The 27,701-nt window shown below is 38.9% G+C and overlaps 1 protein-coding gene and 1 long non-coding RNA gene across 3 annotated transcripts; one reads left to right on the top strand and one right to left on the bottom strand.

The window, feature by feature from the left end:
- Positions 1-182: 182 nt before the first annotated feature.
- Positions 183-26,714, bottom strand: exoc3 (exocyst complex component 3). 2 transcript variants are annotated; one of them, XM_033016760.1, is made up of 13 exons: positions 26,356-26,560; positions 17,388-17,564; positions 14,564-14,783; positions 11,552-12,233; positions 10,128-10,245; positions 8,505-8,630; positions 7,342-7,442; positions 6,151-6,261; positions 5,286-5,442; positions 5,009-5,131; positions 4,054-4,215; positions 3,141-3,268; positions 183-1,374 (listed from the first exon to the last, which is right to left on the bottom strand). In XM_033016760.1, exons 2-13 carry the CDS (start codon positions 17,529-17,531, stop codon positions 1,203-1,205), a joined length of 2,244 nt encoding a protein of 747 aa, XP_032872651.1. In that variant the 5' UTR covers positions 17,532-17,564; positions 26,356-26,560; the 3' UTR covers positions 183-1,202. The 2 variants fall into 2 exon arrangements, with proteins under 2 accessions (XP_032872651.1, XP_032872643.1); XM_033016752.1 differs by lacking the exon at positions 26,356-26,560 and adding an exon at positions 26,589-26,714 and having other exon boundaries at positions 238-1,374.
- Positions 11,281-16,169, top strand: LOC116970017. Its single transcript, XR_004410988.1, has 3 exons — positions 11,281-11,291; positions 12,557-12,561; positions 15,989-16,169. It is a non-coding gene; the product is annotated as an uncharacterized LOC116970017 (long non-coding RNA).
- Positions 26,715-27,701: the final 987 nt, after the last annotated feature.

A 27,701-nucleotide genomic window follows, 5' to 3' on the forward strand; every position in this document is an offset into this window, starting at 1 on the left:
GATTGTGTTGTGAATTGTTTAAATTGTTATTTAACATCAACCTGTCAAAGGGACTAAAGATGAAAATTAGCTACTGGCTATAATCTTGCATAATTACATGTAAATGTTTATTAATATGCACGGTCCCCGTTTTAAATAAATAAATAAATTATATTAAAAAAGAATTCCCAGTGAGAAGTGTGTACACAGACATAATCTTTAATTTGAATTTTCAATTTGGAATACAAATAATGGAATTTTAAAAAAATGTTTGTTTTTCAACTCTGTTCAAATTGCAAATCAAAATACAATCCCTTTATAGTCGAGGAAAATAAAGGATGATATAAAAGATGTCTTGCTCTCCAAAATCCACAAATAGTCACAACTAACTTTTCACAGAATAGGATCTCTCTAGCGTCTACCCATATATTTTAACATCCATCTGTGTTAGTTACTTTGTTAAAAATATTTAATTGCCCAAAAGATGCACAAAAACAAAAAACTTGTGGCATATTATGGCAGTGCTTGTGACACTACCCTTTATTCAGATGTGAATTAATTTTTTCAAAGTGCAAGCACTATAAACACTGTTTGAAATGTCCACCATTAAACTATTGTTGAGTTTATGTTAGATGTACACTTGCAAACTCATTTTACAGAAGACCGTTTCAATCAGAATCAAAATTATCCATTTTGCTTGTTGATATGCATCTGAAGTCCTGTACAAACATGCATACATAAAAAATACATTCCTCATTCTATCTTCCAAAATGTGTCATTAATTATGTTCTCAAAAATGCTGACAAAGGCAAAAATATGTATAAAGTTGCACGTCAGTATAACAGTTATATTTCTTACTGCACCATTAACAAGCCCACTAAAAGCAGTGCAGCCCTACTTGTGGGGCCCAAAGTAGTCTCCAGATGCCAAAGTAGTAAAGCTACATCTATACTCTATGGAGGTCCACATTGCAGGGTTAAACGATGCTCAGCTGACAAAAAAGCTTGGAACTGAATCTCTCTGCTGAACACGCATCTTTTTGGCGAGTAGAGTCCATTTGTTTTACAATTTATAGTCTCAGAAACTTGCACTGATTATTTTAAATAAAAATTATTCCAAGTATATTCACGCCTACAGTACAACTTTCCATAACTTTCCAGATGTGCCCCAAATGCACCTCTAGCAAGGTCTACTGTACACATTATCTTCCAAATAGGAATATTTCACTTCACTAGTTTTGACAATGTTAAATTTTGTGCTGAAATATCTTTGAAGATTGGTTTCAAATTGGGACCAGGATGAGCTTGGTTTTGGCACAAAGTTTCGATGACCGTCTGTTTCATTTCTCTGCTGGCATCTCCCCTCATTGCCAGGAGGGCCGTGATGTGTTCTTCCCTGTGGAGTAACAGAACATTTTCAAAATTATAAAAAGTTCATTAGAAAATATGGTTGTTCTATATTACATTATTTGAATGTGCACTGCCCAAAATTAGCAAGAAGAAAAACATCCGCATTACAAGTATTTTAATAAATAATATACTGCATAATCTCCCAGGAAGCCATGAACCTAGGTAGAGGGTGATCCTCATGTGAAGTGCAACCAAATAGCTGGGTACAAATAAACCTGTACTTATAGCCATGGCAGTCTCCATTCTATGCCATCAGTCCATTTTGGTACATAAATCCCTATGCTCATATTTAATGGAAGTTGTCTGGCTCTAATTTCACAAGCTGGATAATCCAACTACAGCATCAAACACACCTGACATTTTCCTCAAAAAATTGGGGACATGAGAATGTAAATTAAAACTATTCATTGAAATTTAGATTATAAAATGTCAGTATGCCGATAATTTTTTCCAGTATTATTGCATAAATACTTTGAACGTTGGACATTTTGCTTTTATGCAATCACTCGAGAGCAAGCTTGAAGAGATTACAGCAAGGTAGCTGTTTTAAAGGAAAACTAGGGACTGCTGTGCTTTTTCTTTCATTGAAACATGGCTCATCCCCAACTTACCTGACCACACTATGCAACCTAAGGGTTTCTCCGTTTGTCATAGCAAAGGTAAAGGAGGCAGCGCCAACTATTTTGTTCAATGTTTTGTGGTGCACTGACGGTCTCAGCTCAATTCTGCTCTATGGATCTGGAATACCAGTTTATAAAATACCGTCCCTTTTATCTTCTGAGAGAATTCACCTCTACCATCTTGTCGGTGGTCCACATACCACACTAAGCCAATGCCAAGGTGACAATGGATAAATGATACTCTGTCATCAACTCTCAAGAGAGCAAACCATGATACCCTGTTCATCAGTCTGCCCCAGGGCAGCTGTGGCTACAGAAGTAGCTTACCACCACCGAGTGTGACTGAGGAGTGAATGAATAATGCGATGTAAAGCGCCTTGAGTATTAGAAAGGCGCTATATAAATCCCATCCATTATTATTATTATTATCGTTGCCAGTCACTTCAAACAAGCCAACTTCAGAAATGTACACCTCAAATACCATCAGCATGGTGTTAACACTCTTGACCACTGCTACGTCATCAAATGTCTTGGTGGCAGAAGTCAAATCTGCTTTCAAAGCTAAACCTTCGGACACTAGCCAGCCTGGATGGAGTCCCTGGACTAGTTCCGAAATCATGCGGTAATCCACTGGCCACACTCTTCACCGATATCTTCAATCCCTTACATCAACAGTCTACTGTCCCCATCTGCTTCAAGGAAACCTCCACCATTGTAGTCACCAAGGAAAAATTGACTGGCTTAATCTAATCAAATCATGAGTATTCTGGAGTTTCAGCAGATCACACTCACTGACTTTGACTACTTTCAATACTGTTGCACCAATGGATAGTATGTGGTTCAATTTTAAGTGGTATTTGGAAAAAAAAAAAAAATGATTTCTTCCTTTCTACAAAATGAAAGCTCACATTACTTTTCAGGGAATCCTAGTGATGATTTTATCTTATCACTCATATTTTGACTATGTGATTCTGTCAAACTATGGCTCCAAGAGTAAAACATCTTACAAGATTCATCAACACGAGAGCAATAGCCTCCAAGTTTAATGCATGGTAGTCCCAAGCTGCTGTTCCATATGAAATGCTTCAGAACTTATTCCTCAGGACAATTTGACACTTAGAAAAAAACTCACCTGAAGTCAGGAAATTTATTAACTAATGTAGAGACCTCAAGGCATAATAAAGATGGATCAGTGAGCTTCAAGACTTCAGCTAGAGCAGGTATGGCGTCACACAGCAAATCAGTGTCTTCTGTAAAACCCTGCATGGAAAGGTAGGGGACAATTGAATATGTTCTATACAAACTTAAAATATTGTTTTGTAATTGCATGTACTCATATTTTACGACAATTTTATTCAAATCTCCACAGGGACAACGTCAAGTCACAGAGTGATACAGTGTGGAAACAGGCCCTTCAGCCCAACTTGCCCACAGCAACCAACATGTTCCAGCTACATGTTGGCAGGTAATTATATTGGCGAATTCTCACAAATAGCAAACTAGAAAGAAAAATAAGTTATAAACATTTTACAAAATGAAAACAGAATTTTTTTTGTTTTGTTTTTAAAATACAGAAGCACTTAAAATTCTTAACTGAACTGAAGGAATAATTTTAAAATTATTAACTGAAGGAAGGATTCTTCTGAGAGGACTTGACCAAAATGAGGTCGTCACATTGCATTTGTGAAGTTCCTTGGTGAAACCACATCTGTCAAGGGTCAAGTTAAGATTTTCTTTATTTATGATCATGACAAGTGATCACTGGACTCTGCCAATCTTTTCATCAGGAACAGGGACGGTCCTCTCTATATGATCTATGGTGAGTTAAATCAATGAAAATAATTCATGTGGATATCATCTTAATTCTCAATATGTAGCCCCAATAGGATTGTGAAATAGCCCTTGAACAGTTCATTCTCATTTAATTGGAAACAGGAAAAAGACAAGTAATTAAAATTATTAAACTTACCACCTGAATAATTAACTCGTAGAGCTTATAATATTTAGAAACATCACTGAAATTGTAAGGAAAACAAAACACTTACTGCTGAAAGTTTCTTAAACAAGAACCGAAACTGCTCTGCATCTTTTAAGACTCTCTCAGCCCCTTCTCTACGTTCATCCAAACCTCTGAACGTGATCCTTCTTTGCATCATAGTTCTGATATACTCCACCACAACTCTTCTATGAGCTTCAATTGTTATGTCCTATTCAAAAAATGTTTTTGCTGTTATGAATACCTCAAAAGAAAATTTATCAAAAGTTGAACAAAAGTAATTCAGTCTATACAAATGAAAGTTTTTTTTCTGTACTTAACTTGCAACATATTAGTTAAGATTTAGAAACATTCCCCATTAAAAAACATCTTCCAAATACTCTACAAATAAATGAATTAAATTTTGCTTAAGCTAAAATCTATCCCATTAAAATTCTGTCAGAAATGTGTTCCACTTCTAAAACTACTTTTACTGTTCCCTGAAGATGCATTTTTTACAAACTGAAAACCCAAGGAAACCAGTCTCAAAAAACAGGCTTTGCTTAATATAGTTTTGTTTTTAAATGGTAATTGTAGAATTCCACTGCAGACAATTGGAATATTACTAATTATTATATTTACTGGCTTTCACATAATATACAACTGTGTTCTGCAATCTGTTAAGAGGAGAGAGTCAAAAGTGTTTTATTGTCATATGTCCCAAAACAGAACAATTAAATTCTTACTTGCAGCAGCACAATAGATATGTAAACATAGTGGTCTATAAAACCCATGTCGGGAAGAAGCTGCTTCTGAACCTTGTCATCACAGTTTTCAGGCTCCTGTGCCTTCTTCACAGCCTCCTATACCTTCTTGAGGTATAACTTTCATCACTTGTTCTAAAGTGATGAAAGTTAACTAATTAATATAGATGACTGGTGAGAACATAAGTTCTTTGGAAAAGTTACCTTTTCAGCGCATGTGTGAAAAGAAACGCTATTCTAAGCTATAAAATAATGTTTTACCTTGCTGTGTGGTCTTTTAATTTTAGCAAAGTCATTGAAATAATCCTCTATGGTAACACAAATGATATCCACAGCATTAGATCCAGCCAGCCATTTTCTGGTCATCAGTTCTTGAAGATGAGGCTGAAATAGAAAGTTTGCATTTTAACAGTACACAATTTCAGAATGCAATCAATCTCATCCTATAGTTGGTAATTTACTTTTAGTTTGGTTTTGATTATTGTCAAAATTCACATAACACTGTTTCCAACTGAAAAGATACTTTGTTTACACCAACCTCCAAATCAAGAAATACTTCATCAAGCAGATAAACACATCCATCTTTGGCGATAATATCCAGAGTTCCCTCTATTGTTGGTTGATTAGCATAATGGTCTTCTTTCATCTCTTCCTCAAACTTTGTATATTTCCTCTTCAAACTGTTGAGAGATTCTCTGCAATATACAAAATTAACTTAAGTGATTACATTAACTAACGTAGATCTCAAAAATGTTTAGGATCCTTGACTCAGACATTTACATGTTGCTACATAATAGACATTGTCAGTCTTTTCCCCTTCCCATCCCCAAACACAGCATCATAAACAATGCTATATTTCAATTCAATTCAATTCATAAGTTGGTCTGGTTCATTCATTCTTGTTGGTAAGATCTGATTATTGTAATTGTTAAAATGTAAATAAATTATTTGAAGATCTACAAACAAGCCCATCATTAATAGCACTGCAAAAAAATAAGTATTCCATAATACTTCTGTACAAACTCCCAGAAGCACCACATTCTGAGGAAAGGCAGTATTGTTAGTTAAACATCTGAGGACCTCTTTAGTATAGCTTAAATATAAATATTACAGCACCATTGTATTATTCACCAAGCAATATTAAATAAATAATGTTGAGGGGGTCAAGGAAAGAGGATTCACGTCGCGGCCCTGTTTCCACCAATCTTTCCACCACCGCGCACAAGAAGCAACAAGACAGACGCCATTGTATGCAGATGTCGAGAAGTGTGTTCAGCTCTGGCTGAACAACTTCTAATCTTGCGTGTGGACTCGATAAGAAGAAGAATGTTGAACAACAGCCGAGCAATTAACAGAAAATATTTATTGCCAAATACTTAGCAAAGTAGTAAAACTGGATTTACTTGAAAGTTTGGCAGTTGTTAACAACTGCGACCATGTATTGAATGTAGAACTGAGGATGCTGACGATCCTTGAGATGGTCATCTTTATATAGCGTAACTTCTTCCTTGTACCTGGCAATAAGGGAAGTCTATTATTTCGGTATTCAGGCAAATTTGCATTTATATAATTCAGACACATCTCAACTATTGTTTCTATAAAAGATAACTGTCCCCAGTACTGTCACCTCTTATTTCAAAAGCACTTGTCTTTAGTAGCTACTGTAGGAAAACTATCTTGAAAAATTATTCTTTAAAAGTAATCTTGATAAAATTTTAAATGTTTGTGTTTCCCCAATCTCCAGTTTGAAAGATGGATGATTATCCAGGCAATATTTAAACAATCTACAATGTATCTCAACATATCACTCTAAACAGCTGCTACAACAGTAATCACTTGTTAAAAAAAACCCCCATTATATTCACATTGCATTTTTCCTCTTCCCTCCAGTTTAATGCAAACTGATGGCATGCTACTTGGATGAAAGCCTGAATAGTGATTTACAAACATTTCTGGAAGTGTTTGGAAGCATTAGCCCTCTAATTTTGGTCAGAATTAAGTGCAGGAGGCCATTGGTTACATTCATTGAGATGCACACTATGCTATTCTCAAATATATTCTAACCAACACCAGCAATACTGGCACAATTAGGTAACCTTGAAAGTGAACTGGTCAAAAGGAATTGGCTATGCACACACATTCATGCACTCTAATAAAATCAAAATGTTATAAAATACTTCAATAAAACTGGATGCATACTGATTTGAGTGACTGAGAACAGAGCTAGCTATCAGGAGTCTTTGAAAGATGTTACATCGCAACAAAATCTGGTAAATCTACACTGTACCAGGCATTAGAAAAGGATTATTTTAACTAGATACCTCTGGGAATTCAATAAATCATTCAAGCAGATATATTGGGACCGACCTAAATGGCAAGAAACACTGATCGAACCCACCAAGGCATTGCGTGCTATTCTCTTTCCGTGCTTGAGCAGAGTAATATTTGGGAGCCAAGATTGACAATGACACAAACTGATGATTACAAGTATTTGCTGAATACCAGAACCAAAACTATAACCTGCTTCAGTCATTCTTAAAGTCTCTTAAAGTTTCTATTAATCCACTTGTGCTCTCCGATAGCAACACACTCACCTACTCAAGAAAGAGTTCATTTGCTGAAGGCACAACGTCAGCACTTTAAGTTTCAGATCATCACTGATCTGAGCAGCTACCTGTAGATTTTGTTCAAACATCTGAAACAAAAGATATTACACATATCAAAGCCTATCATTCATATACATTCCCAAAACTCCAGCCAAACAGCCATATACCAATATGCAGAAATTGCTGGCCAGTGTAACCAGGAGTCTGCCTAACAGGACTATATACATCTATTCATTTATGCTTTCCTGTCCTGGGTATTTTTTTTATGTTTTAATAACTTGGAAATGCTGGACATCAGATAGACTGGACAAGATGCAGATCTGATCCTCCAGAATGTTGCCTGGGATGGAACATTTCAGGAACAAGTAGGGATGGAACATTTCAGGAACAAGGAGAAATGGGGGTTGTTTCCTTGGAGCAGAGGATGCTTATTGGAGACCCGATACAGGTGTACAAAATTTTGAGGACCACGGATATGGGCCAAACGTGCGCAAAGGAGGTTTAACTTAGATGGGGCATCTTGGTATCATGGGCAATTTGGGCCTTTTTCTGTGCTGTATCATTATGTCTCTATGATTCTGGTGCATTTGTGAACTGCACAATAGGAAAATGACAACAATGAAGAGTGATATGGTTCAGGTTCATTCTATAAGTTGAATTGCAGATATGGAGATGTGCTATTCTGTTTCCAAATTGGCATGCAGGTTTTGAAAAAATAGCCTGAAAAAAGTTAGGAACAGGCTAACCCAGGTAATAAATGTTACCAGTTCAGTAGACAGCATTAGGAACTGAGAGCACAAGAAATAGAAGTGGGGGTAGGCTATATGTCCCCTCGTGCACCATCTACTATTCAACAAGATTAGGCTAATATCATAACCACTTCCTGGCTTCCCAACTTCCATATTCCTTGATTCCAAATTGCAATGATTGCAGCCTTCTATATATTCAATTAATGATGATCCAAAGCCCCCTGTAGTCGATATACAAGCCTCCAAGCAAATAGTCATATTTTCCTAGGTTCTAATTATCCAATCCCTATCTTCAGCCATTATTATTAGTTGCAGTTTAAACACTTAAAGTTGTTAATTTTTTATTTTTTTTTAAGTGCTCTGTATATTTGAAAAAAGCATAAATGAGGATTTTTTATGTACCTGAAAAACAATAGCTGGCAATGTTGTTTGATGGTATCCATCCTGATCTGCTTCTGGCTCTTGTTCTTTTTTCCAATCCTTCTTATCAGTTTCAAGTGCTTTGCGTAGCCATCCAATAATATTGGACTATAAAATAATGCCCATTCAAAATGAAAATTCTCATTACATTGCTGCATCTCTTGACAAGCCAATAAAACCCCATGTAGCAAATGCTTATTAAGAAATAAGATTCAGAGTGGGAGATGACCATGACCAACAAAAAGTATTCGGCATCTTTCAAGGCTTGAAAATTAAAACACCATTCCTAACTGGGATTGTAAAACCTCAAATTAAGTTACACACTAAATATTTTTACTGAGCTAAAAACTGATCAATGAAAACAAAAGACACAACAGGCCAGTTTGTTTTTTAGTTCCTAATTTTTTGTAAATAGCTGTAAGTAAATCTCATTATCTCAAATGTAGCATAAACAAAAGAGGAGAATAAGATCAGTAGGAGAACTTCAGAAAAATTCAGCATGATAATGTAACTGCATGTACTTGACAAATTAAACCTGCACCAAAGGTAAATGCTCCTTGGGAAGCACTGCAGAAGAATGTGATCTAAATTTCCCCTGGAACCTTTGTCACAACTATATCTTCTCCGATTTGGAATCCCTGTGACATTAAATTTGCTCCTTGCCTTTCATCCATCTGACACCATCACCAACCTATGCCATTCCTGACTTCCACCTATTTTGAGCCCCAGCCCCCAATCTGGCTGGAAACCTGGGCACTCCCTCCCCTATCTTTAGCACAATCCTCGTGCCTCCCTCATCCCACTCCCCATCTTTGTGTAATTATATAACAGTGTTGATTCTGTCTAATTTAATCATGGTGTGATTTTCTAAGTACCCTATTGATTTAAATCCAAAATTATCTGGGGAATTTTTAGACTATCTTGGCATCAATGTATTATTACATAAAGGATGAAGAAAAATTTAGTGATGAGTCGGCCTGTTTAAAAAGATTCAAGTAAAAAATGCAATTCATTAAAACCAAAATCTACCTCAACTGGATTTTATCCATGCATCTTCTAGTTACCCAGGACATAATGTTTTCAATCAATCAATATATCAAACTTAAATTTGTCTCTTATCACAGATATTTAATAACCAATTACAAAACCTTAGGGCAACGAGTGACCCTGTTTTCACCGGTGCTCCGGTTTTCCTTCGCATTCCAAAGGCATACAGGTTTGCAGGTTAATTGGCTTTGGTAAAAGGTTGTAAATTGTCCCTAATGTGTAGGATGTGTATGAGGATCACTGGTCTGTGCAGACTCGGTGGGTTGAAGGGCCTGTTTACACACCGTATCTCTAAATTAAACTAAAAACTACTTTGCAATGCTAAAGATGAAGATTTATTTAAAAAATAAAAAGTTCTATGTCATTGGGCTTGATTGGACATTGGATTGGTTGTTGGTTAAATTTGGTCCAAACATTTCTCTTTAGTGCCTTTGTTAAATTTACAAAAAGGTCAAATTGTGCATTTGTTCCTGCATCCAGACATTTGACTACACAGCAAAATATGGAAACTGTTTGAAATCATTATTTCACTTCTCTCTTTACAAGTCGTATACTTACAGTGAGGGTTGTCATGTATTTGCTGAGAAGCATGTTGGCAACATCATTTGAAAGCAAGGGTTCCAGGGTCTTCACGTCCACTTCTGGAGCAAGATCTGGGTGTCCCATCATATCCTCACTAAACAGAAAATTCATCAAAATCTACTACTGGATTTAAACAGCAACCAAAACCAAGGGTAAAAAAAAAACAAACAGTAAAATTCAACGAGCTATGGCCACTAAAATTCAACAGTGATTGTACAAATTTAGATTGAATCTGCAATACACCAATGTGCTTCCCACAAATTATTGTTATACGAGTTCTGGAAGGCTAAACTGCTCTTTAAAAATAGGTTTAGTGAATTATGAACACAAGATGCTTGGACTATGTAATTACTCAAACATTGTGATCTAATTGCAATATCCACATAATTAGAGCGTTTATTAATTTACTGCTATCCCATGGAAGAATCCAGAAACAGAACATATATTTGAACTAGGCTGGTCAGGAATGGGAGGACTATGTAATTTCTTACTGCTGTAATTTCTACATGCTGAAAGCAAAATGTATAAAAATGGCCTTTATTAAAATCTGACAATGTGCAATTTAACCACATGTGATTTTTTCTATTACAAATCTCAAATTGTGGAGGACAGAGGCAAATAAATAAATGATGGGTCTTTGTCCCAAATATTATGAAGGGCACTGTATGTGGTCTTTCCCCAATCTTTGATTTGTTCCATAAAGTTTAAAATATCTGTTCTCTACTATGAAACAATGTGTTTGCATTTTCTGGTTTTATGTCAATATTTGCCTCATTCAGCAGCTTTAATCAGTGAATAACATTTTTGATACATTATATATTTCTGGTCCAATAAGAATATCTCTATTTTTTTCTCTTTTGCACCCATCTCTTAGCGACCCATTTCTACAACTTGCTGACTCCCTGACGAAGTGAGACAGAATGGAAACATGGCGTACTATCATAAATTATAAGGGAAAAGCTATTCCTATGCAATGTTCAAGAAGAGATTCAGTCGAAGTGTATAATACTGCAAGACCTACAGCGAGGGGACCCAATCCCTTTAGTAGAGATCAATAACAGGGAACACAGATTTAAAGGCAATTGGTAGATCAATAGATGGAAATTAAGGAAGACATCTTGTTTAAAATTGCAAAGACTAGTTGGGAGGTGGGCAGGGAAATGGTCTGGAATTAGTTGCCAGAGGTGTGGTGGAGTTGAAACCTGCAAGCCATTTAAATGATACCAGAATGTGCTCCTGAGGCAGTGTAACCTACAAGACTATGGATTAAGAGAAGGTAAAAAGATGTCCAAATGGACCATCTCCTTTGGCCAGTATAGACACGATGAGCTGAACGACCTCTTACTGCATTGTAAACATCTATTATTTTGATGTCTTGCACTGATATATCAAATTCTCACCTCTGATAAGTATTTAGAACCCATGTTAGAAGTGAAACAATTTCATTGGCCTCCAGATCCTCAGTGGCAAGTTCTTCCACACGTGCCACTAGTGCCTGGTGATACAAATTCTGAAACTTTTTGAAAATGTTGTAGTGAGGGGGGAAACACTGTGCCATCAAGTTCTTCATGACCAGCAAGTCCTCAAGAACATATTTGCGTGTGAGCTCCAGGTGGCGCACAAGCCACATTTTATCGAGCTCCCGTGTATCAGACTGACTGGCTTCAATCCGATTAGCAACAGTCTGTTCTAAAACTGCAAACAATTTGTTTTTCCACTTTTTTGGTCTGCCAGGGGGAATGAACCCAGTCTGCTTCTGGCGATCAAGCATTCGCTTATCAATTTTTTCTTCTCTCTCAATGATCCGAATCATTGAGACAAGCTGAGCTGGATCACTGCGGACTGTTACTGAGGATCTTTGCACCAGCATCCAAATCTGTTTACCCATTTGCTCAGAGAGATTCTGTACCTCAGTAAAATAGGCTTGAATTAGTTTCATATCATGAGTGTTCTTGCTATCCATGCGATATTGCTCATACATTAAATCATCACGAGAGCATTCTAGGTCCATTAGCTTTCGGTGGGCTAAGAGTAGTTCTCCTCGTTCAATTAGTTCATAGGCCTCCTGTACAATCTCTGGAACTGAAAACCAGACAAGTAATGTTAGCTGCTTTATAATCACTAGATGAGCAACAAATTAGCTGACTAATAATATAAATGTTGAAAAGCATATTCTAATCAAGATCATAATTTCCAAATAGTTTAGAAAATGTGTGACCACAACAGTTAAAAGAGTTCAAAATTCATTTTTCTCATGCTCAGAATTGAAGTAGAGACATTTAAAGCAAAATTCTTAAACTGACAAGGATGCAACAGACAAAAATGAACTCCTTATACATTGAGATTTTGTATGATATTAAAAACAAAAAGATTATTGAAGATAAATGTAGGTCCCTTCAAGTCAGAAACAGTTTAATTAATAATGTGGAATAAAGAAATGCCAGGAATATTAAACAAGTAGTTATACAGGAGTTATATGGTTATAAGTACTTTGGTTCTGTTTTTTCAGAAGAGGGCACAAATAACTTCCCAGAAATGCTATGGAACTAATGTCTAAAAGAAGGTAGGAAGAAAGTTAGTATTAATGAAAAATGAGTCATGGAGAGATCAAACGCCTCGAAGCCACTGACTCCCCAGATCATAATAATCTGAATATCAGAGGATATAGGATAACTGGATGCATCATTTGTCATCTTCCAAAAATTTATGGACTAATAAACAATTACTGCAAATTGCAGGGTGACAAAATGTAATGCCATTATTTAAAGAAGGGGAGAGAAAACAAGGAACTAGAGCAGTTAGCCTCTATCTATTGAGAGGAAAATGCTAATCTATTAAAAATGGTGTGAAACGGTACAATTAGTAAAAAATATATTGGATTAGATAGCCAAGATGGATTTTATGGAAGAAAAATCATAAACACAAGAACTACAGATGCTGGTCTACAAAAAGTCACAACGTGCTGGAGTAGCTCAATAGGTCAGACAATACATCTGGAGAACATGCATAGGTGACGTTTCAGGTCAGGACCCTTCTTCAGACCAAAGAAGGAACTCAACCTGAAACGTCAACTATCCATTTTTTCCAGAGATACTGTCGACCACTGAGTTTCTCCAGCATTGCAATTTTTTTTAAAGGAAAGTGATGCTTGTCATATCTACAGGAGTGTTTTTTGGAGGATATAACTGGTAGATTAAGTAAGAGAAAATAGTGAATGCAGTATATTTAAATTGGATAAAATCCCACATTAGAAGTTAGAAGTTCATCACTAAGTCCTGGGATGGAAGCAATGTTGTATGAGAAGAGAATTACTTGACTAGGCCTATATTTATAAGTTTAGAAGAATGAGCAGAGATCTAAATAAAATTGAACATTTCTTCACATTTCTTTAGGTGGTTTTCTACTTTCTACCACAGCAGAGTCCAAGTCACAAAATAGATTAATGAATTAGATCGTTTCTGGAAGCAAAAGTCATGAGATAGGTAAATGTTGTGTAAAAACAGAAAATCAGCCATGATCATGTTGAATGGAGGAGCTTTCTTGAAGAACCAAAAGGTCCACTATTGCTGCTTTTTTAGAAATGTTTTGATGAGATAGGCAAAGCTCCTACACTCAAGGTGCAGAGTCACAATGGAAAGGACTGGATGCGGTATATTTTTATGTAGGAAATCGATACAATTTTAAATTAGTTGATTCAATGAAACCTAATGGAAGCAAATTAAATAATAATTGATTGAACGGAACCAAGGATTTACATTGGAAAATATTAAGAACAAGTATTTGGATAGCTCTTTGAAAAAGATGGGCCGAATAGCTTATTTTATGCTAAATAATTCTGCAATGTATTATTGCATGCAGAACAAAACCAGTATATACATTATTTTTTTCCAGTTGGAAGGCAGGCTCTAAATTTCAACGGCTTGATGGACTTTAGATATTCGTTCAGTACAGAATTTATAGTGCAAGATTAATACACTTTAAAGTACATCTTTGATTTATCTCAAATAACACAAAGCAATACAAAAAAATATGGAAAAATAATTGCTGCGCTTTTAGTTTGCAGTGCCAAAAAGCTTTTCTTTAAATGATTCAATGATTGTCCGTGTCTTTACCAATGTCACAAAAATTGATTTTCATTATATTGATTTCTATTGGTGTTTGCAAATGGCTGCGGGGACTAAATCTGTAGGTACACACTGGCCCCCAACAATGTTATTCTAAACATTTTAACAACAGCAGAATGTCATCAAGTATAGTCGATGTCAAAATTACATGCTTAGGTGACTTCTCCTCAAAACTATTTCAAATCCACTGCCACTTCAATGACCCATTCCTCAACCCTATCTGCCCCTTCACTTTAAACTGTTATTTAAGAACCATTATTTAGTAACGATCCAAAAGTCTGAAATTACCTGAAAAAATGTTTTTCAGGTTTTCAACCGCAGCTGCCAGCTGGCTATGCTGAACCACAGCATCTTTCACATCCTTAAGGTTCTCTATTGTATTAATGCTTTGTCTCCAGTCCTTACTGACATCTGCCAAGGAATGTTGGATATCCTTAACATCATTCAAAGCATTGTGAAGCTGACTGAGCCCAGTCCGTACTCCATCCAACTGGGATTGAATAGCTGCCTGAAATACAGTTAAATAGAAAAATGTACATGAATGCATGGTAGAAACAAACTAATTCAAGAACCTCTTGGAAAAAAAATCCTATCTCGAAATACAGGAGAGGTGCCGGAAGATTGGAGGGTGGCAAATGTTGTTCCTCTATTCAAGAAGGGCTGCAGGGAAAATGCTGGGAACTATAGGTCGGTGAGCCGAACATCTTTAGTTGGAAAGTTACTAGAGAGTATTCTGAGGGAAAGGTTATACAGGCATTTGAATGGGCAAAGGCTGATTAGGGATAGTCTGCATGGTTTTGTACATGGGAGGTCATGTCTCACAAATCTGATTGCGTTTTTTGAAGACGTGACCAAAAAGGTCGATGAGGGCAGAGCTGCAGATGTTGTATACATGGATTTCAGTAAGGCATTCGACAAGGTTCCGTATGGTAGGCTGCTCTGGAAGGTCAGATCGCATGGGATACGATATGATAAAACTTTATTCATCTCCGGAGGGAATTTGATCTGCCGACAGTCACAACACAACAGTCACAACAAAAGGTACACAAAAACCTGAAATTAAAAGTGAAAACAAAAACAAAAAAGACAAGCGATCCAATGAGAGATAGCTGAATGGATAGCAAATTGGTTTCATGGAAGGAAGCAGAGGGTTGCTTCTCGTACTGGAAGCCTGAGACTAGTGGTGTGCCTCAGGGTTCGGTGCTGGGCCCATTACTGTTTGTCATCTACATCAATGATTTGGATGAGAACATACAGGGCAAGATTAGCAAGTTTGCTGATGATACAAAAGTTAGTGGTTTTGCAGATAGTGAAGATGGTTGTGAACGATTGCAGCAGGATCTGGATCGATTGGCCAGATGGGCGGAGGAATGGTTCATGGAATTTAATGCAGAGCAATGTGAGAAGTTGCATTTTGGGATGTCTAACAAGGGCAGGACCTACACAGTAAATGGTAGGCCTCTGGTTAGTTGTAGAGCAGAGCGATCTTGGAGTGCAGGTGCATGGTTCCTTGAAGGTCGAGTCACAGGTAAATAAGGTAGTCAAAAAGGCTTTTGGCACATTGGCCTTCATCAGTCAGAGTATTGAGCATAGAGGTTGGGAGGTCATGGTGCAGTTGTATAAGACGTTGGTGAGACCACATTTAAGGTATTGTGTTCAGTTCTGGGAACCATGTTATAGGAAAGATGTTGTCAAGATAGAAAGGGTACAGAGAAGATTTACGTGGATGTTGCCAGGACTAGAGGGTCTGAGCTGTAGGGAGAGCTTGAGTAAGCTGGGTTTCTATTCCTTAAGGCGAGGAGGATGAGGGGTGATCTTATAGAGGTGTATAAAATTATGAGAGGAATAGATCGGGTAGATGCACAAAATATCTTGCCCAGAGTAGGAGAATTAAGGACCAGAGGACATAGGTTCAAGGTGAAAGGGAAAAGATTTAATACAAATCTGAGGGGTAACTTTTTCCACACAAAGCGTGTAAGGAACAAGCTGCCAGAGAAGGTAGTTGAGGCTGGGACTATCGCAACATTCAAGAAACAGTTAGACATGTACATTGATAGGACATGTTTGGAGGGATATGGATTAAGTGCTGGCAGGTGGGACTAGTGGAGCTGAGACATGGTGGCCAGTTTGGGCAAGTTGGGCCGAAGGGCCTGTTTCCACACTGTATCACTCTATGACTCTAGCCCACTAATTAGCCCAGTTAGTGATAAATGACATGATCCCACACTGATGTGGTAGGTACACTAACATATTTTGGAAACTGTAGGTAAACATATGATGAGCCATATTTCTGTGCAAATTTTAAATTTTGAACAAATATACTCTGAAGATTAAAACGATAGGCAAATCTAACCTGTTTATCTGCAAAGTCAAATTTGATATGTATTAGCAAAAATGATCTGTTACCATGAAATACTACATGCAATTTAGGGATAAGAAGGTTCAGGACCTTGGGTGCATTAAGGCTCAATGAAGTAGACTTAGATAAAGATATAGATCTCAAACTGAAAAATCATCCTGGTATATTGAAGATTTAATTACGTTCATGAAAAAATTCAGGATATGCATGTTCCTATTAGAGTGAAGGGCAAGGCAGGAAAACGTAAGGAAGCTTGGCTGACGAGAGAAATTGAGGCATTGGTCACGAATAAGAAGGATGCATGGGACAGGTATAGGTAGCTGGGATCAAGTATACATCCCTGGAGGAGTTTCAGGAACTAGCGAGCAAAGTAAAAAATGAAATCAGAAGGGCATAAAGGGGCCAGGAGATAGCTCTGGCAAATAGCATTAAGGACGATCTCAAGAGATTTTACAAATACATAAGGGAGAGGTGGAAAGGGTAACTAGAGAGGGACCCTCAAGGAAACAAAGCGGTCAACCGGTCACCACGGGAGATGGGTAAGGTCCTCAATGAGTATTTCTTCTCTGTATGTATAAACACAGCTGTAATTTCTACATGGTGATACAGAAATGTATAAAAATACCCTTTAATAAAATCTGACAAGATGCACTTTAACCACGTGATTTTTTTCTATTACAAATCTCAAATTGTGGAGTACAGAGGCAAATAAATAAATAGATGGCTCTTTGTCCTAAACATTATGGAGGGTACCTTTAGCCTGGCTTCCACAGAGGCCTTCTTCCGAGCTTCTCTTCTGCGATACTGCTCCACTTTGTCCAGTTGATCTGGTCGTTGAAGCATTCCAGCCACACGCTGTGCAGCTGTCGATACAGCTTCTCTATCAGTTTCTTCCATGTTCACGATGTCTACTGCAAGATTGTTTAAGACCTTTGGAATAAAATGCAGAAAATTTGTTTATGTCAAATTATATTTTACCCATTCCTGCATTTTTAGTTTAGTTTATGCCCTTTCATTTGATCTTTTAATTCTTGCATATCTCACAATGATAAGGTGCTTTTGACAAATGTCAAGTTGACTAGGCACCAAAAGTATAAGACGTTGATGAGACCCCATTTAGAGTATTGCGTTAAGTTCTGGGCACCATGTTATAGGAAATAAGTTGTCAAGCTGGAAAGGGTACAGAGAAGATTTATGAGGATGTTGCCAGGACTTGAGGGTCTGAGCTATAGGGAGAGGTTGAGTAGGCTGCGACTCTATTCCTGGCAGTGCAGGAGGATGAGGGGGGGATCTTACAGAGGTGTTTAAAATCATGAGAAGAATAGATTGGGTAAGATGCACGGAGTCTCTTTCCCAGAGTAGGGAATCAAGGACCAGAGGACATAGGTGTAAGGTGAAGGAGAAAAGATTAAATTGAGGACTGAGGAGTAACTTTTTCACACAAAGGGTGGTGGGTGTATGGAACACACTGCCAGAGGAGGTAGTCGAGGCAGGGACGATCCCAACGTTTACAAACCTGTGAGACAGGTACATGGATAGGACAGGTTTGGAGGGATATGGACCAAACGCAGGCAGGCGGGACTAATGTAGCTGGGACATTTTGGCTGGTGTGGGCAAATTGGGCTTAAGGGCCTGTTTCCACACTGTATCACTCTAGTTATGCGGAGGTTGGACACACTTGAATAGTTTTCTCTGGAGTGTTGAAGGCTGAGGGGAGACCTGATAGAAGGATGTAACATTATGAGAGACATAGATAGGATAGGCAGTCAGAACCTTTTTTCCCCTAGAAGGAAATATCAAAAGACTAGAGGGCATAGGTTTAAGGTGAGAGGGGCAAAGTTTAAAGCAGATGCATGGACAAGCTTTTTTTTTTAACACAGATAATGGTGAGTGTCTGGAACGCACTGCCAGGGATAATGGAAGATAAGATATGACAAATGATAGGGAGAACACTGATGTGCCTTCCCGAGCCCCCATTCGCCGTGATGGTTTTTTGGTCAGTCACAGGGGCCGACGTCAGAAGATCCTTCAGATTCGTGAACCCTCGGAAAGCGTCGGACCTGATGGTATACCAGGTCGTGTTTTAAAAACCTGTGCGAACCAACTGGCTGGAGTCTTTACGGACATTTTCAATCTCTCACTTCTGAGGTTCCCACCTGCTTTAAAAGGGCATCAATAATACCGGTGCCCAAGAAGAGCAAGGTGACGTGCCTCAATGACTATCGACCAGTGGCACTAACGTCTGTGGTGATGAAGTGCTTTGAGATGTTGATCATGGCACATATCAACTCCTACATCGACAAAAACCTGGACCCACTGCAGTTTGCTTACCGCCACAACAGATCAATGGTGGATGCGATCTCACTGGCTCTCCACTCCGCTCTGGACCACAAAAACTCATATGTCATGCTGTTATTCATTGACTACAGCTCGGTATTTAATACCATCATCCCCTCCAAGCTGGTTACCAAGCTCTCAGATCTGGGTCTCTACGCATCCCTCTGCAATTAGATCTTCGACTTCCTCATTCACAGACCACAGTCTATCCGTATTGGTGGAAATGTGTCATCCACGATAACAATCAGCACAGGAGCACCTCAAGGCTGCGTGCTCAGCCCCCTGCTGTACTCACTCTATACTCATGGCTGCGTAGCCGGACATAGTTCGAACTCCATCATCAAGTTCGCCGATGACGTATCACTGATGGGGACAAGTCAGAGTATAGAAGTGAGATCGACCGATTGACCAAATGGTGCCAGCAAAATAACCTGGCCCTCAACACCAGCAAAACCAAGGAACTAATTGTGGACTTTGGAAGGGGTAGGATAGGGACCCACAATCCTGTTTATATCAACGGGTCGATGGTGGAAAGGGTCAAGAACTTCAAATTACTGGGCGTGCATATTTCCAAAGATCTCTCCTGGTCCCAGCATACTGATGCAATTATAAAGAAAGTACAGCAGCAGATCTACTTCCTGAGAAGATTACGGAGAGTTGGTATGTTAAGGATGACTCTCTCGAACCTCCACAAGTGCACAGTAGAGAGCATGCTGACCGGTTGCATCGTGGCTTGGTTCGGCAACTTGAGCGTCCAGGAGCGGAAAAGGCTGCAAAAAGTTGTAAACACTGCCCTGGCCATCACCGGCTCTGACCTCCCTACCATCGAGGGAATCTATCACAGTCGCTGCCTCAAAAAGGCTGCCAGCATCATCAAGGACCCACACCATCCTGGCCACACACTCATCTCTCCGCTGCCATCAGGTAGAAGGTACAGGAGCCTGAAATCTGCAACATCCAGATTCAGGAACAGCTACTTCCCCACAGCCATCAGCCTATTAAACACAACTTCAAACAAACTCTGAACAGCCTATTGCACTTTATCTGTTTATTTATGTGTATATATATGTATATGTATATGTATATATATATATATATATATATATATACATATACATGGTCTATGATATATAGACACACTGATGTGTTCTGTATTTATGCCAACAATATTCTGTTGCGCTGCAGCAAGCAAGAATTTAATTGTCTTATCTGGGACACATGACAATACACTCTCTTGACTCTTGACTTGAAATGCATTTAAGAGGCTTTTGGATAGGCACATGGACATGCAGGAAATGAAGGGATATGAATCACGTGCAGGTAGAGATTAGTTTAACTTGGCATCATATTCAGTATGGACATTGTGGGCCGAAGGGTCTGTTCCTGTGCTACGTACTATGTATTCCAATAGGCATCGTAATGATTTGTTGTACTTGCATGCCATCCCCGAGAGTTAAATGCACTTAAACCGTGAAATTCCTTTTGCTGAAAAAAATTGTAATAACACCCAATTTAAATGCTAATTTATATTTTTTTAATTTTCCTTCCCAAACCCAAAATGTTTAGATAACACAATATATTCCATCAGTCAACTTCCTAAATTTCCACATCCTTTTGCAAGCTCTGTGCTTTCCTTGTTAATCTAGCTATGTTTCTTTCATCAGCCAAGTTAATCAGTTAATGACCACAGTACATTTATTTAGTCAACACAGCCCTTTTATTTGGACACTGTCCTCACTTCTTTAATTAGCCACCGATGATGGTGCATAAGACATTGGACAAAATGTACTTCACATTCACTTCAGATTTCTGCTAATTTCTGGAGGCTTCTGATGCTGGGGATTCAACTTGCATTAAAAAACAAAATCTTCAATTACTTAAAGCAAAAGTGGCTTTATTACTAGTTTGAAATGCATGTCACTGATCTTCTATTTTGCTACATTCTTGAATGTGCCATGATGTATGCTTTCTTCCCGCATGCTTATTGGGTCCAAATTAAGAAACCTCACTCCGCCTTCTCTTACATTCATTCTTTAATACTTTCCTACAATATTCTGGCTTTTAAAGCTCAAGTCCAAAAATCAAGAAACAATGACAATTGTTTTCCTTCCTAATCTGTTAATCTCGTTGTGCTGTGCCCATTACTTAGGTCTCTCATCAAGCAATTTAAAAAAACGTGTATGCTTGATGGTTGCATGTTCTTATTGTTTAGTGGCTGGAGTGTTCTTATACTTTGCTTCTTTCTTCCCAGTCTGTTCAGAGTTGTAGATGCATATTACAGGTGGTTGTTATCGGGAGGGATGGGAGGTCTGGTGGTTGTGTTCCTAGAATATGCACAGTATGGCAATGTTTCACAACGTGAAGTCACATCATTTGCAAATACATTAAGAAAACGTGAGATCTATTTACTTTTTCATCCTACATAACTGACATGATAGTGAACTTTATTCCAAATAAACTCAATCTTTTGAGTTGCTGGGTCAGCCAACACCTTTGGAGGAAATTGAGCATTCAACATTTTCAGTCGAGCCCTTTCCTCAAGACTGATATAACATTTGTATGTATACATTTCCCAAGTTTTCTCCAGTTTTCTTTAGCTTACGTGTGAAGCTGCTAATAGGAATACTCAAGACAAGAGGGTTGCTGAATAAAACTAAATATTCTGTGAACAATTGATTTTTTAAATAATAGTCAAAAAGGCAGAAAGTTATAAATTAGTTGAAGTGCAGAAGCAGAGCGAGAGATTGTAACAGCACAGACGCTCAGAGGCTGTGAGGAATGCCCCACTTTTTTTTAAAAGATGTACTTCTTTCAGAGAAAGCAGAAATGTACCAGCTGCAGGAAATCAACATCAAACTGCAAGGTGTGAAATAGTTCCAGTTCCAAATATCAAATACTGTCTTTGTTAGACAGATAATTTTTTAATCCGTTGCAGATCCATTCTTCAACAAAACAACAAAAATGCAGCTGCAATTTTATTACATGAACATAACTACCACCAAATATTCCACAGAATTTGTCTGAGAAAATGAAGGCAAAAAGGGAGGACATAAGAAAGCTCTGACAGATAATGTTAAGAATCAAGAGAGATTTTATCAATATATAAAGAGGTAAGGAGCAACTAGAGACAGAATAGGTCCCTCAGAATCCAAAGTGGTCCTCTCTCTGTGGAGCCGCATGTGATGGGCAAGTTCCTCAATGAATATGCTTCCTAGATAAGAAGTTGTTGCAAAATGGATACGGGCCAAACAGGCAAATGCAATTAGCTTAGATGGGGCATCTTGGTCGGCATGGACGAGTTGGGCTGAAGGGCCTCGTTCCTGTATAACTCTACGAATCCTGCCTGAGATATATGAATCATCATTAGACATGAGGAAAAAACTGGGATCTATCGGCCAACAAGCCTAACATCTATGTAGGAGAGTTACTGGAAGGGATTAATGCATTGGAAAGATAGATTAATTAGGGATAGTTTTGTGTGAAGGAGATCATGTCTCATGATTTAATTTGAGTTTTTTAAAGAAATAACAAGGATGGTTGACGAGGTGAAGGCCATAAACATGGTGTATGTGAACTTCATAAGTGATAGGAGCAGAATTAGGCCATTCAGCCCATCAAGTCTCCTCTGTCATTCAATCATGGTTGATCTAAGTTTCCCTCTTAACCCCATACACCTGCCTTCTCCCCCAAACCCAATACCTGTACTAATCAAGAATCTATGTATTTCTGCCTTAAAATTATCAATTGACGAACTCCACAGCCTTCTGTGGCACTGAATTGCATAGATTCACCCCCCACTGACTAAAGAAAATTCTCCTCATATCCTTCCTTTTAATACTGAGGCAATGATCTCTGGTCCTAGACTATCCCACTACTGGGATCATCACATCCACTCTATCCAGGCAAGATTTTTAATGGTAGGCAGCTCTGGAAGGTTAGAGCACATGGGATCCAGGGGGAGCTAACTAGCTGGATGTAGGAGTGGCTTAATGGTAGGATGCAGTGGATGGCAGGTTGTTTATTGGACTTGAGGCTTATAACTACTGGTGTGCCTCAGCAATTAGTGCTGGGCCCATTGATGTTTGCCATCTATATCAGTGATTTGGCTGAGTATGTACAATGCATGATTAGTAGGTTTGTAGATGATACTAAAGCAGATGGTATAGCTAATGGAGTTTAATTTAGATAAATGCAAGGTATTGAATTTTGGGATGTCAAACCAAAGTAGGACCTTTACAGTTAATGGATGGGCCCTGGGGAGAGTTGAAGAGCAGAGGGACTTAGGGGTACAAGGACACAGTTCTCTGAAAATGGTGTCCGATGTGAATTGGTGGTGAAGGAGGCTTTCGTCTGTCAAGGAATTGCTTATGGACATGAGACGTTATGTTACAGTTGTACAAGATGTTGGTGAGACCACACTTGAAGTATTGTGATTAGTTTTGGCCAGACTGCCAAAGGAAAGATGCCATTAAGAGGGTGCAGATGGTGCATCTTGGTCGGCCTGGACAAGTTGGGATGAGGAGCATGTTTCCCTGCTGCATCATTCTAATCTATATGTACAAGTTAAAAACAAAATTTGCTACCTTCAATACTGTAACAACGCAGAGTTTATTCACACAATTAGATCATAGAAATTTATAACAATGAAACTCAGCTCTGCCAACCAAATACAGACTTTAAAGTTAACCCAGTTCTTAGCCCATAGCCTTAGATTAAAACAATAACACAAAAAAAAGAACCACAAGTAGGTCACCCGGCCCTTCAAGGCTGCCTTGCCAATCAATACAATCATGGCTGATTCAGTGCCCTTCTGTGCCAGTTCCTCAAAACCCTGTATTTTGAAAGGTCAAGGAATTATCTATCTCCATCTTAAACATATCTAATGGTCTTGTCTTCACCACCCTTGGGGCAGAGAATTCCAGAAATTCACTACCCCCTGAGAGAAGTTTCTATGCTCCTCAGTTTTAAACGATCAGCATTTTATTTTGTGGCAATATGCCCTAATTCATGACTCTCCCAGAAAATGCTCATTCATTTTAAATTGAATACAAGAATTACTACTGCTCCAACTAACTTTGCAGGCAGTGAGATCCATACCCCTATCAAATGAAGACTAGAATTCTCAACCCACTCTGATCCTTCTATCAACATGAAGTTATCCTCGATGATAGACACAAAATGCTGGAGTAACTCAGCGGGACAGGCAGCATGTCTGGAGAGAAGGAATAGGTGACGTTTCGGGTCGAGACCCTTCTTCAGAATGATGGCAGGGGAGTGGGCGGGACAAAAATAGAATGTAGTCTGAGATAGTAAGATTGGTGGGAGAACTGGGAAGGGTGAGAGGATAGAGAGGGAAAGCAAGGGCTATTTGAAGTTACGCTCCCTTTCTGTTCTCTCAATGCAAGGACAAATATCACCCTTTTCACCATACATACCTCAAATTATCCAGATTTTTATTTGATCCAAAGAAATCAAACTCAACCTAGCCAGTGCCTTCTGCTCACTATAATTATTCAAACTGGCAGCATTCCCAAGTTTCAATTGCAATCACATCCTTCATATAATCTAGCCGATGTAATAATTCTAACATGACCTCTATGCTCCAGTGTTTGATACCGCAACTATTAAAGAGAACCTGTCCAATACCCTCAGGAAACAGTGGACATGCATTCTAGGATCCATCCATTGCTCTATATTTTTTTCATGTTTAACCATTGTCAGGCAATTAGAATATTAAAATGTAAATGGAATTCTGTAATGAATGCTAAGGGTAACATACCTCAGAAAATTATAGCCAAGGACCAGGTTGGCTCACTGATAATATTCTTATTTCTGAAGATCAGCAAGTTCAATCCCCAATATACTTAAATAGATTAATACGAATCTGCCCCTAAGGGAGTGCATTCCTAGGAAGATATTATGTCAATCTTATGTCTATCTGTTTATGTTGCATTAAAGCTTCCAATTATCCTTCAAGAATGCCATGTCCATTCTTATGGTACAATATCGCCCACAAAACAGGAACGACTCATACCTTGTTATTTGCTGATCCATACACATATCTACACTCATGCGGTTGGGTGTCTGTTGTTAGGAAATAGAGCCCAGGAACCTCTCCTGTGCCATACATGTTTAGTGAGACTTTGGCCTGAGGTTTAGCCAGAAAAGGACCATGAATCCATCTCTCTCATTTGGACAGAACAGAATTATATGGAACTGCAGCAAGCATGAGCTCTGAATGAGGCTCAATGCATGGAAATTGTCCCAGTCTCAACAACTTCAGGCAAAGCAAATGGCACACCTCAAATGCTAAAAGACGAGCAGCAACAAATTGTCACCACTTTGAGTTGGGCCTATGGAATTTCAGAAGCCTTCAATTTACAGATATTATTAGAATGAAGATTAGAGACAGGAGAATTTTAGCCAGATCCTTTCTGACCATTGCCATCACGCTATGTTGAAAGTTTACAGAGCTGTGATTTAGGAATGATAACACCTTATGTTGATGTCTAGACGTAGGAGAGATCATGAACGATATCCACAAGTTTTTGTTATCCACTGAAGGTCTGCTTTCACATCCCATGCGAATGACAAAGCCAGAGCACAAAAAATACAATACACTACAATATAACATAACATCCCCAGGCACTGGACTCTGATTCTATCACAATGTTGTTCACCATGAAAACATCACAACCAGCCCGGGATTGTAATAACTGGCAAGACGCGCAAACTTCTGACAGCGTGGAGTAGCAATGATATATGAAGCAATGATATATGAATAGCTATGATATATGAAGCAATGATATATGAATAGCAATGATATATGATATTAGGAATGATAATGGTATATGGACACTCTATAATGGTATATGTACACACTGATCTGTTTTTGTAGCCAATGCCTACTATGTTCTGTTGTGCTGAAGCAAAGCAAGAATTTCATTGTCCTATAGAAACATAGAAAATAGGTGCAGGAGTAGGCCATTCGGCCCTTCGAGCCTGCACCGCCATTCAATATGATCATGGCTGATCATCCAACTCAGTATCCTGTACCTGCCTTCTCTCCATACCCCCTGATCCCTTTAGCAACAAGGGCCACATCTAACTCCCTCTTAAATATAGCCAATGAACTGGCCTCAGGGATCAATGATCAGGGACACATGACAATAAACTCACTTGAACTTGAACACGGTGTCAGACACTAAAACTGCAATGGGAAACAGTTGTCATTATTAAGTCTGCAATAGACCCAGCAGTGCATGTTACTGAATTGCAGCTACACCCTGTCACAAAGCAGAAACAGCAATAATAACAACACAGGCTGCCAGAGCCTCAAACCAGAGTGAAGATGATGCCGGAGATCCGCGCGCCGTGAACAAACCGTCAAAGCCCCTGCACAAACTGCCAGAGCCCGGGATGGCACCCAATTGACACCGAGTGACTCTCCTTGTTCTCCCTGGTCGTGTCGAGGTGTCTTTTCCTCGCCAGGCCGCGGGCTGTAGTCGGCCGCGGGTTGTGGGGCCGGGGCCGGGGCCGTTGACCAGGCTCGAGCTGCGCGGGAGGGGAGGGGAGGGCGCGAGACAATAACGGAATGGAATGGAACCTGATACGAACCCAGGGCAGCGCGCCGACCCCCGCACCGCCGGACAACCAGCCAGCCAACACCTGCCGCCGAGCTCGTTGGGGGATGTAGTTTCAACGCCGAGCTCGTTGGGGGATGTAGTTACGCATCCGAACTATATATCCCGCAATGCTCAGCGAGGAGCTGTCGTCCCCGCCCCCGACTCTCAGTCTGAAGAAGGGTCTCGACCACAAACGTCACCTGTTCCTTGTTCTCCAGAGATGCTCCGCTATAGGATCTTTGATGCTGTCTGTCCCGCTGAGGTACTCCAGCTTATTCGTGTCTATGCTCAGCCAGAACACCGACCTCTTGCTGCTATTTCCGGGGTCTCGACCCAGAAACGCCCCCTGTTCCGTTTTTTCCCCACAGATGCTGTCGCTGAGTTATTTCAGCTTTTTGTGACTATCTTCATTGCACCAATAGTTTAGCAAATGTTACAAAATTTTGAGATTAAAAAAATCAAGTCTGCATTTTATCCCATCAGATAAACATTAATTTGGTGTACATATAGTGGCTGGTGTACATATGGTGTACATATAGTAGGTATGTTGCAAAGCCTACCTGAAGCGTCCTTGAAAATCTTCCGTTGCGGGTGTGCGCGATTTTGGCGCCGTTTAGAGGGGGCGGGTTTAAAACGCGATTTTCTCTAAGCTGTTCCAATCGAAAATGTTCAGCCTAGTTAATTATTAACGAAAAATCGCTGGAAGACCCCGTCGCAAAAGCTATTATTAGGTTTAAAGGCCTTGAATAATAGTTATAGTAGTTTAAAAATCAATCTCTAAACCCGCGACCGTCAGCAACCGCTGGGTCTCATAAAGAAAATAGCAGAAGTTAGGTTGTATATTTTTACATTAAAAAGGGCTTCTAAAGATCCTTTTATACAAAATTTAATATTGCGAGTAGCTCAATTTGGGCCCATTATATCGCGCAGTATTTTTCTCGGCATTTGAGGCACAAATCTACCGCAATGTGAACGTTCTAAACCAGCGTGTTCCACAGGGACCCACTGGAAAGCTGATTTAAATGGGCATTTATTTACAGCAATTGAACACTGAATTCCTTCCATTTGGCCTATAAATTAATGTAAATGAGATTTAAAAATCATG

Source organism: Amblyraja radiata, chromosome 2 (genome assembly GCF_010909765.2).
Source record: "Amblyraja radiata isolate CabotCenter1 chromosome 2, sAmbRad1.1.pri, whole genome shotgun sequence".
Taxonomy (NCBI): Eukaryota; Metazoa; Chordata; class Chondrichthyes; order Rajiformes; family Rajidae; genus Amblyraja; species Amblyraja radiata.

What these genes read in the sequence shown, in the direction of transcription:
- exoc3 (XM_033016760.1), bottom strand. Translation starts at nt 17,531, where the DNA reads ATGGAAGAAACTGATAGAGAAGCTGTATCGACAGCTGCACAGCGTGTG. An exon ending in TGCCAGCTATTGTTTTTCAG is followed by an intron (nt 7,443 to 8,504) that starts GTACATAAAAAA and finishes CTTTTGTTTCAG; the next exon opens with ATGTTTGAACAAAATCTACA. An exon ending in ATGAACTCTTTCTTGAGTAG is followed by an intron (nt 6,262 to 7,341) that starts GTGAGTGTGTTG and finishes CCTTATTGCCAG; the next exon opens with GTACAAGGAAGAAGTTACGC.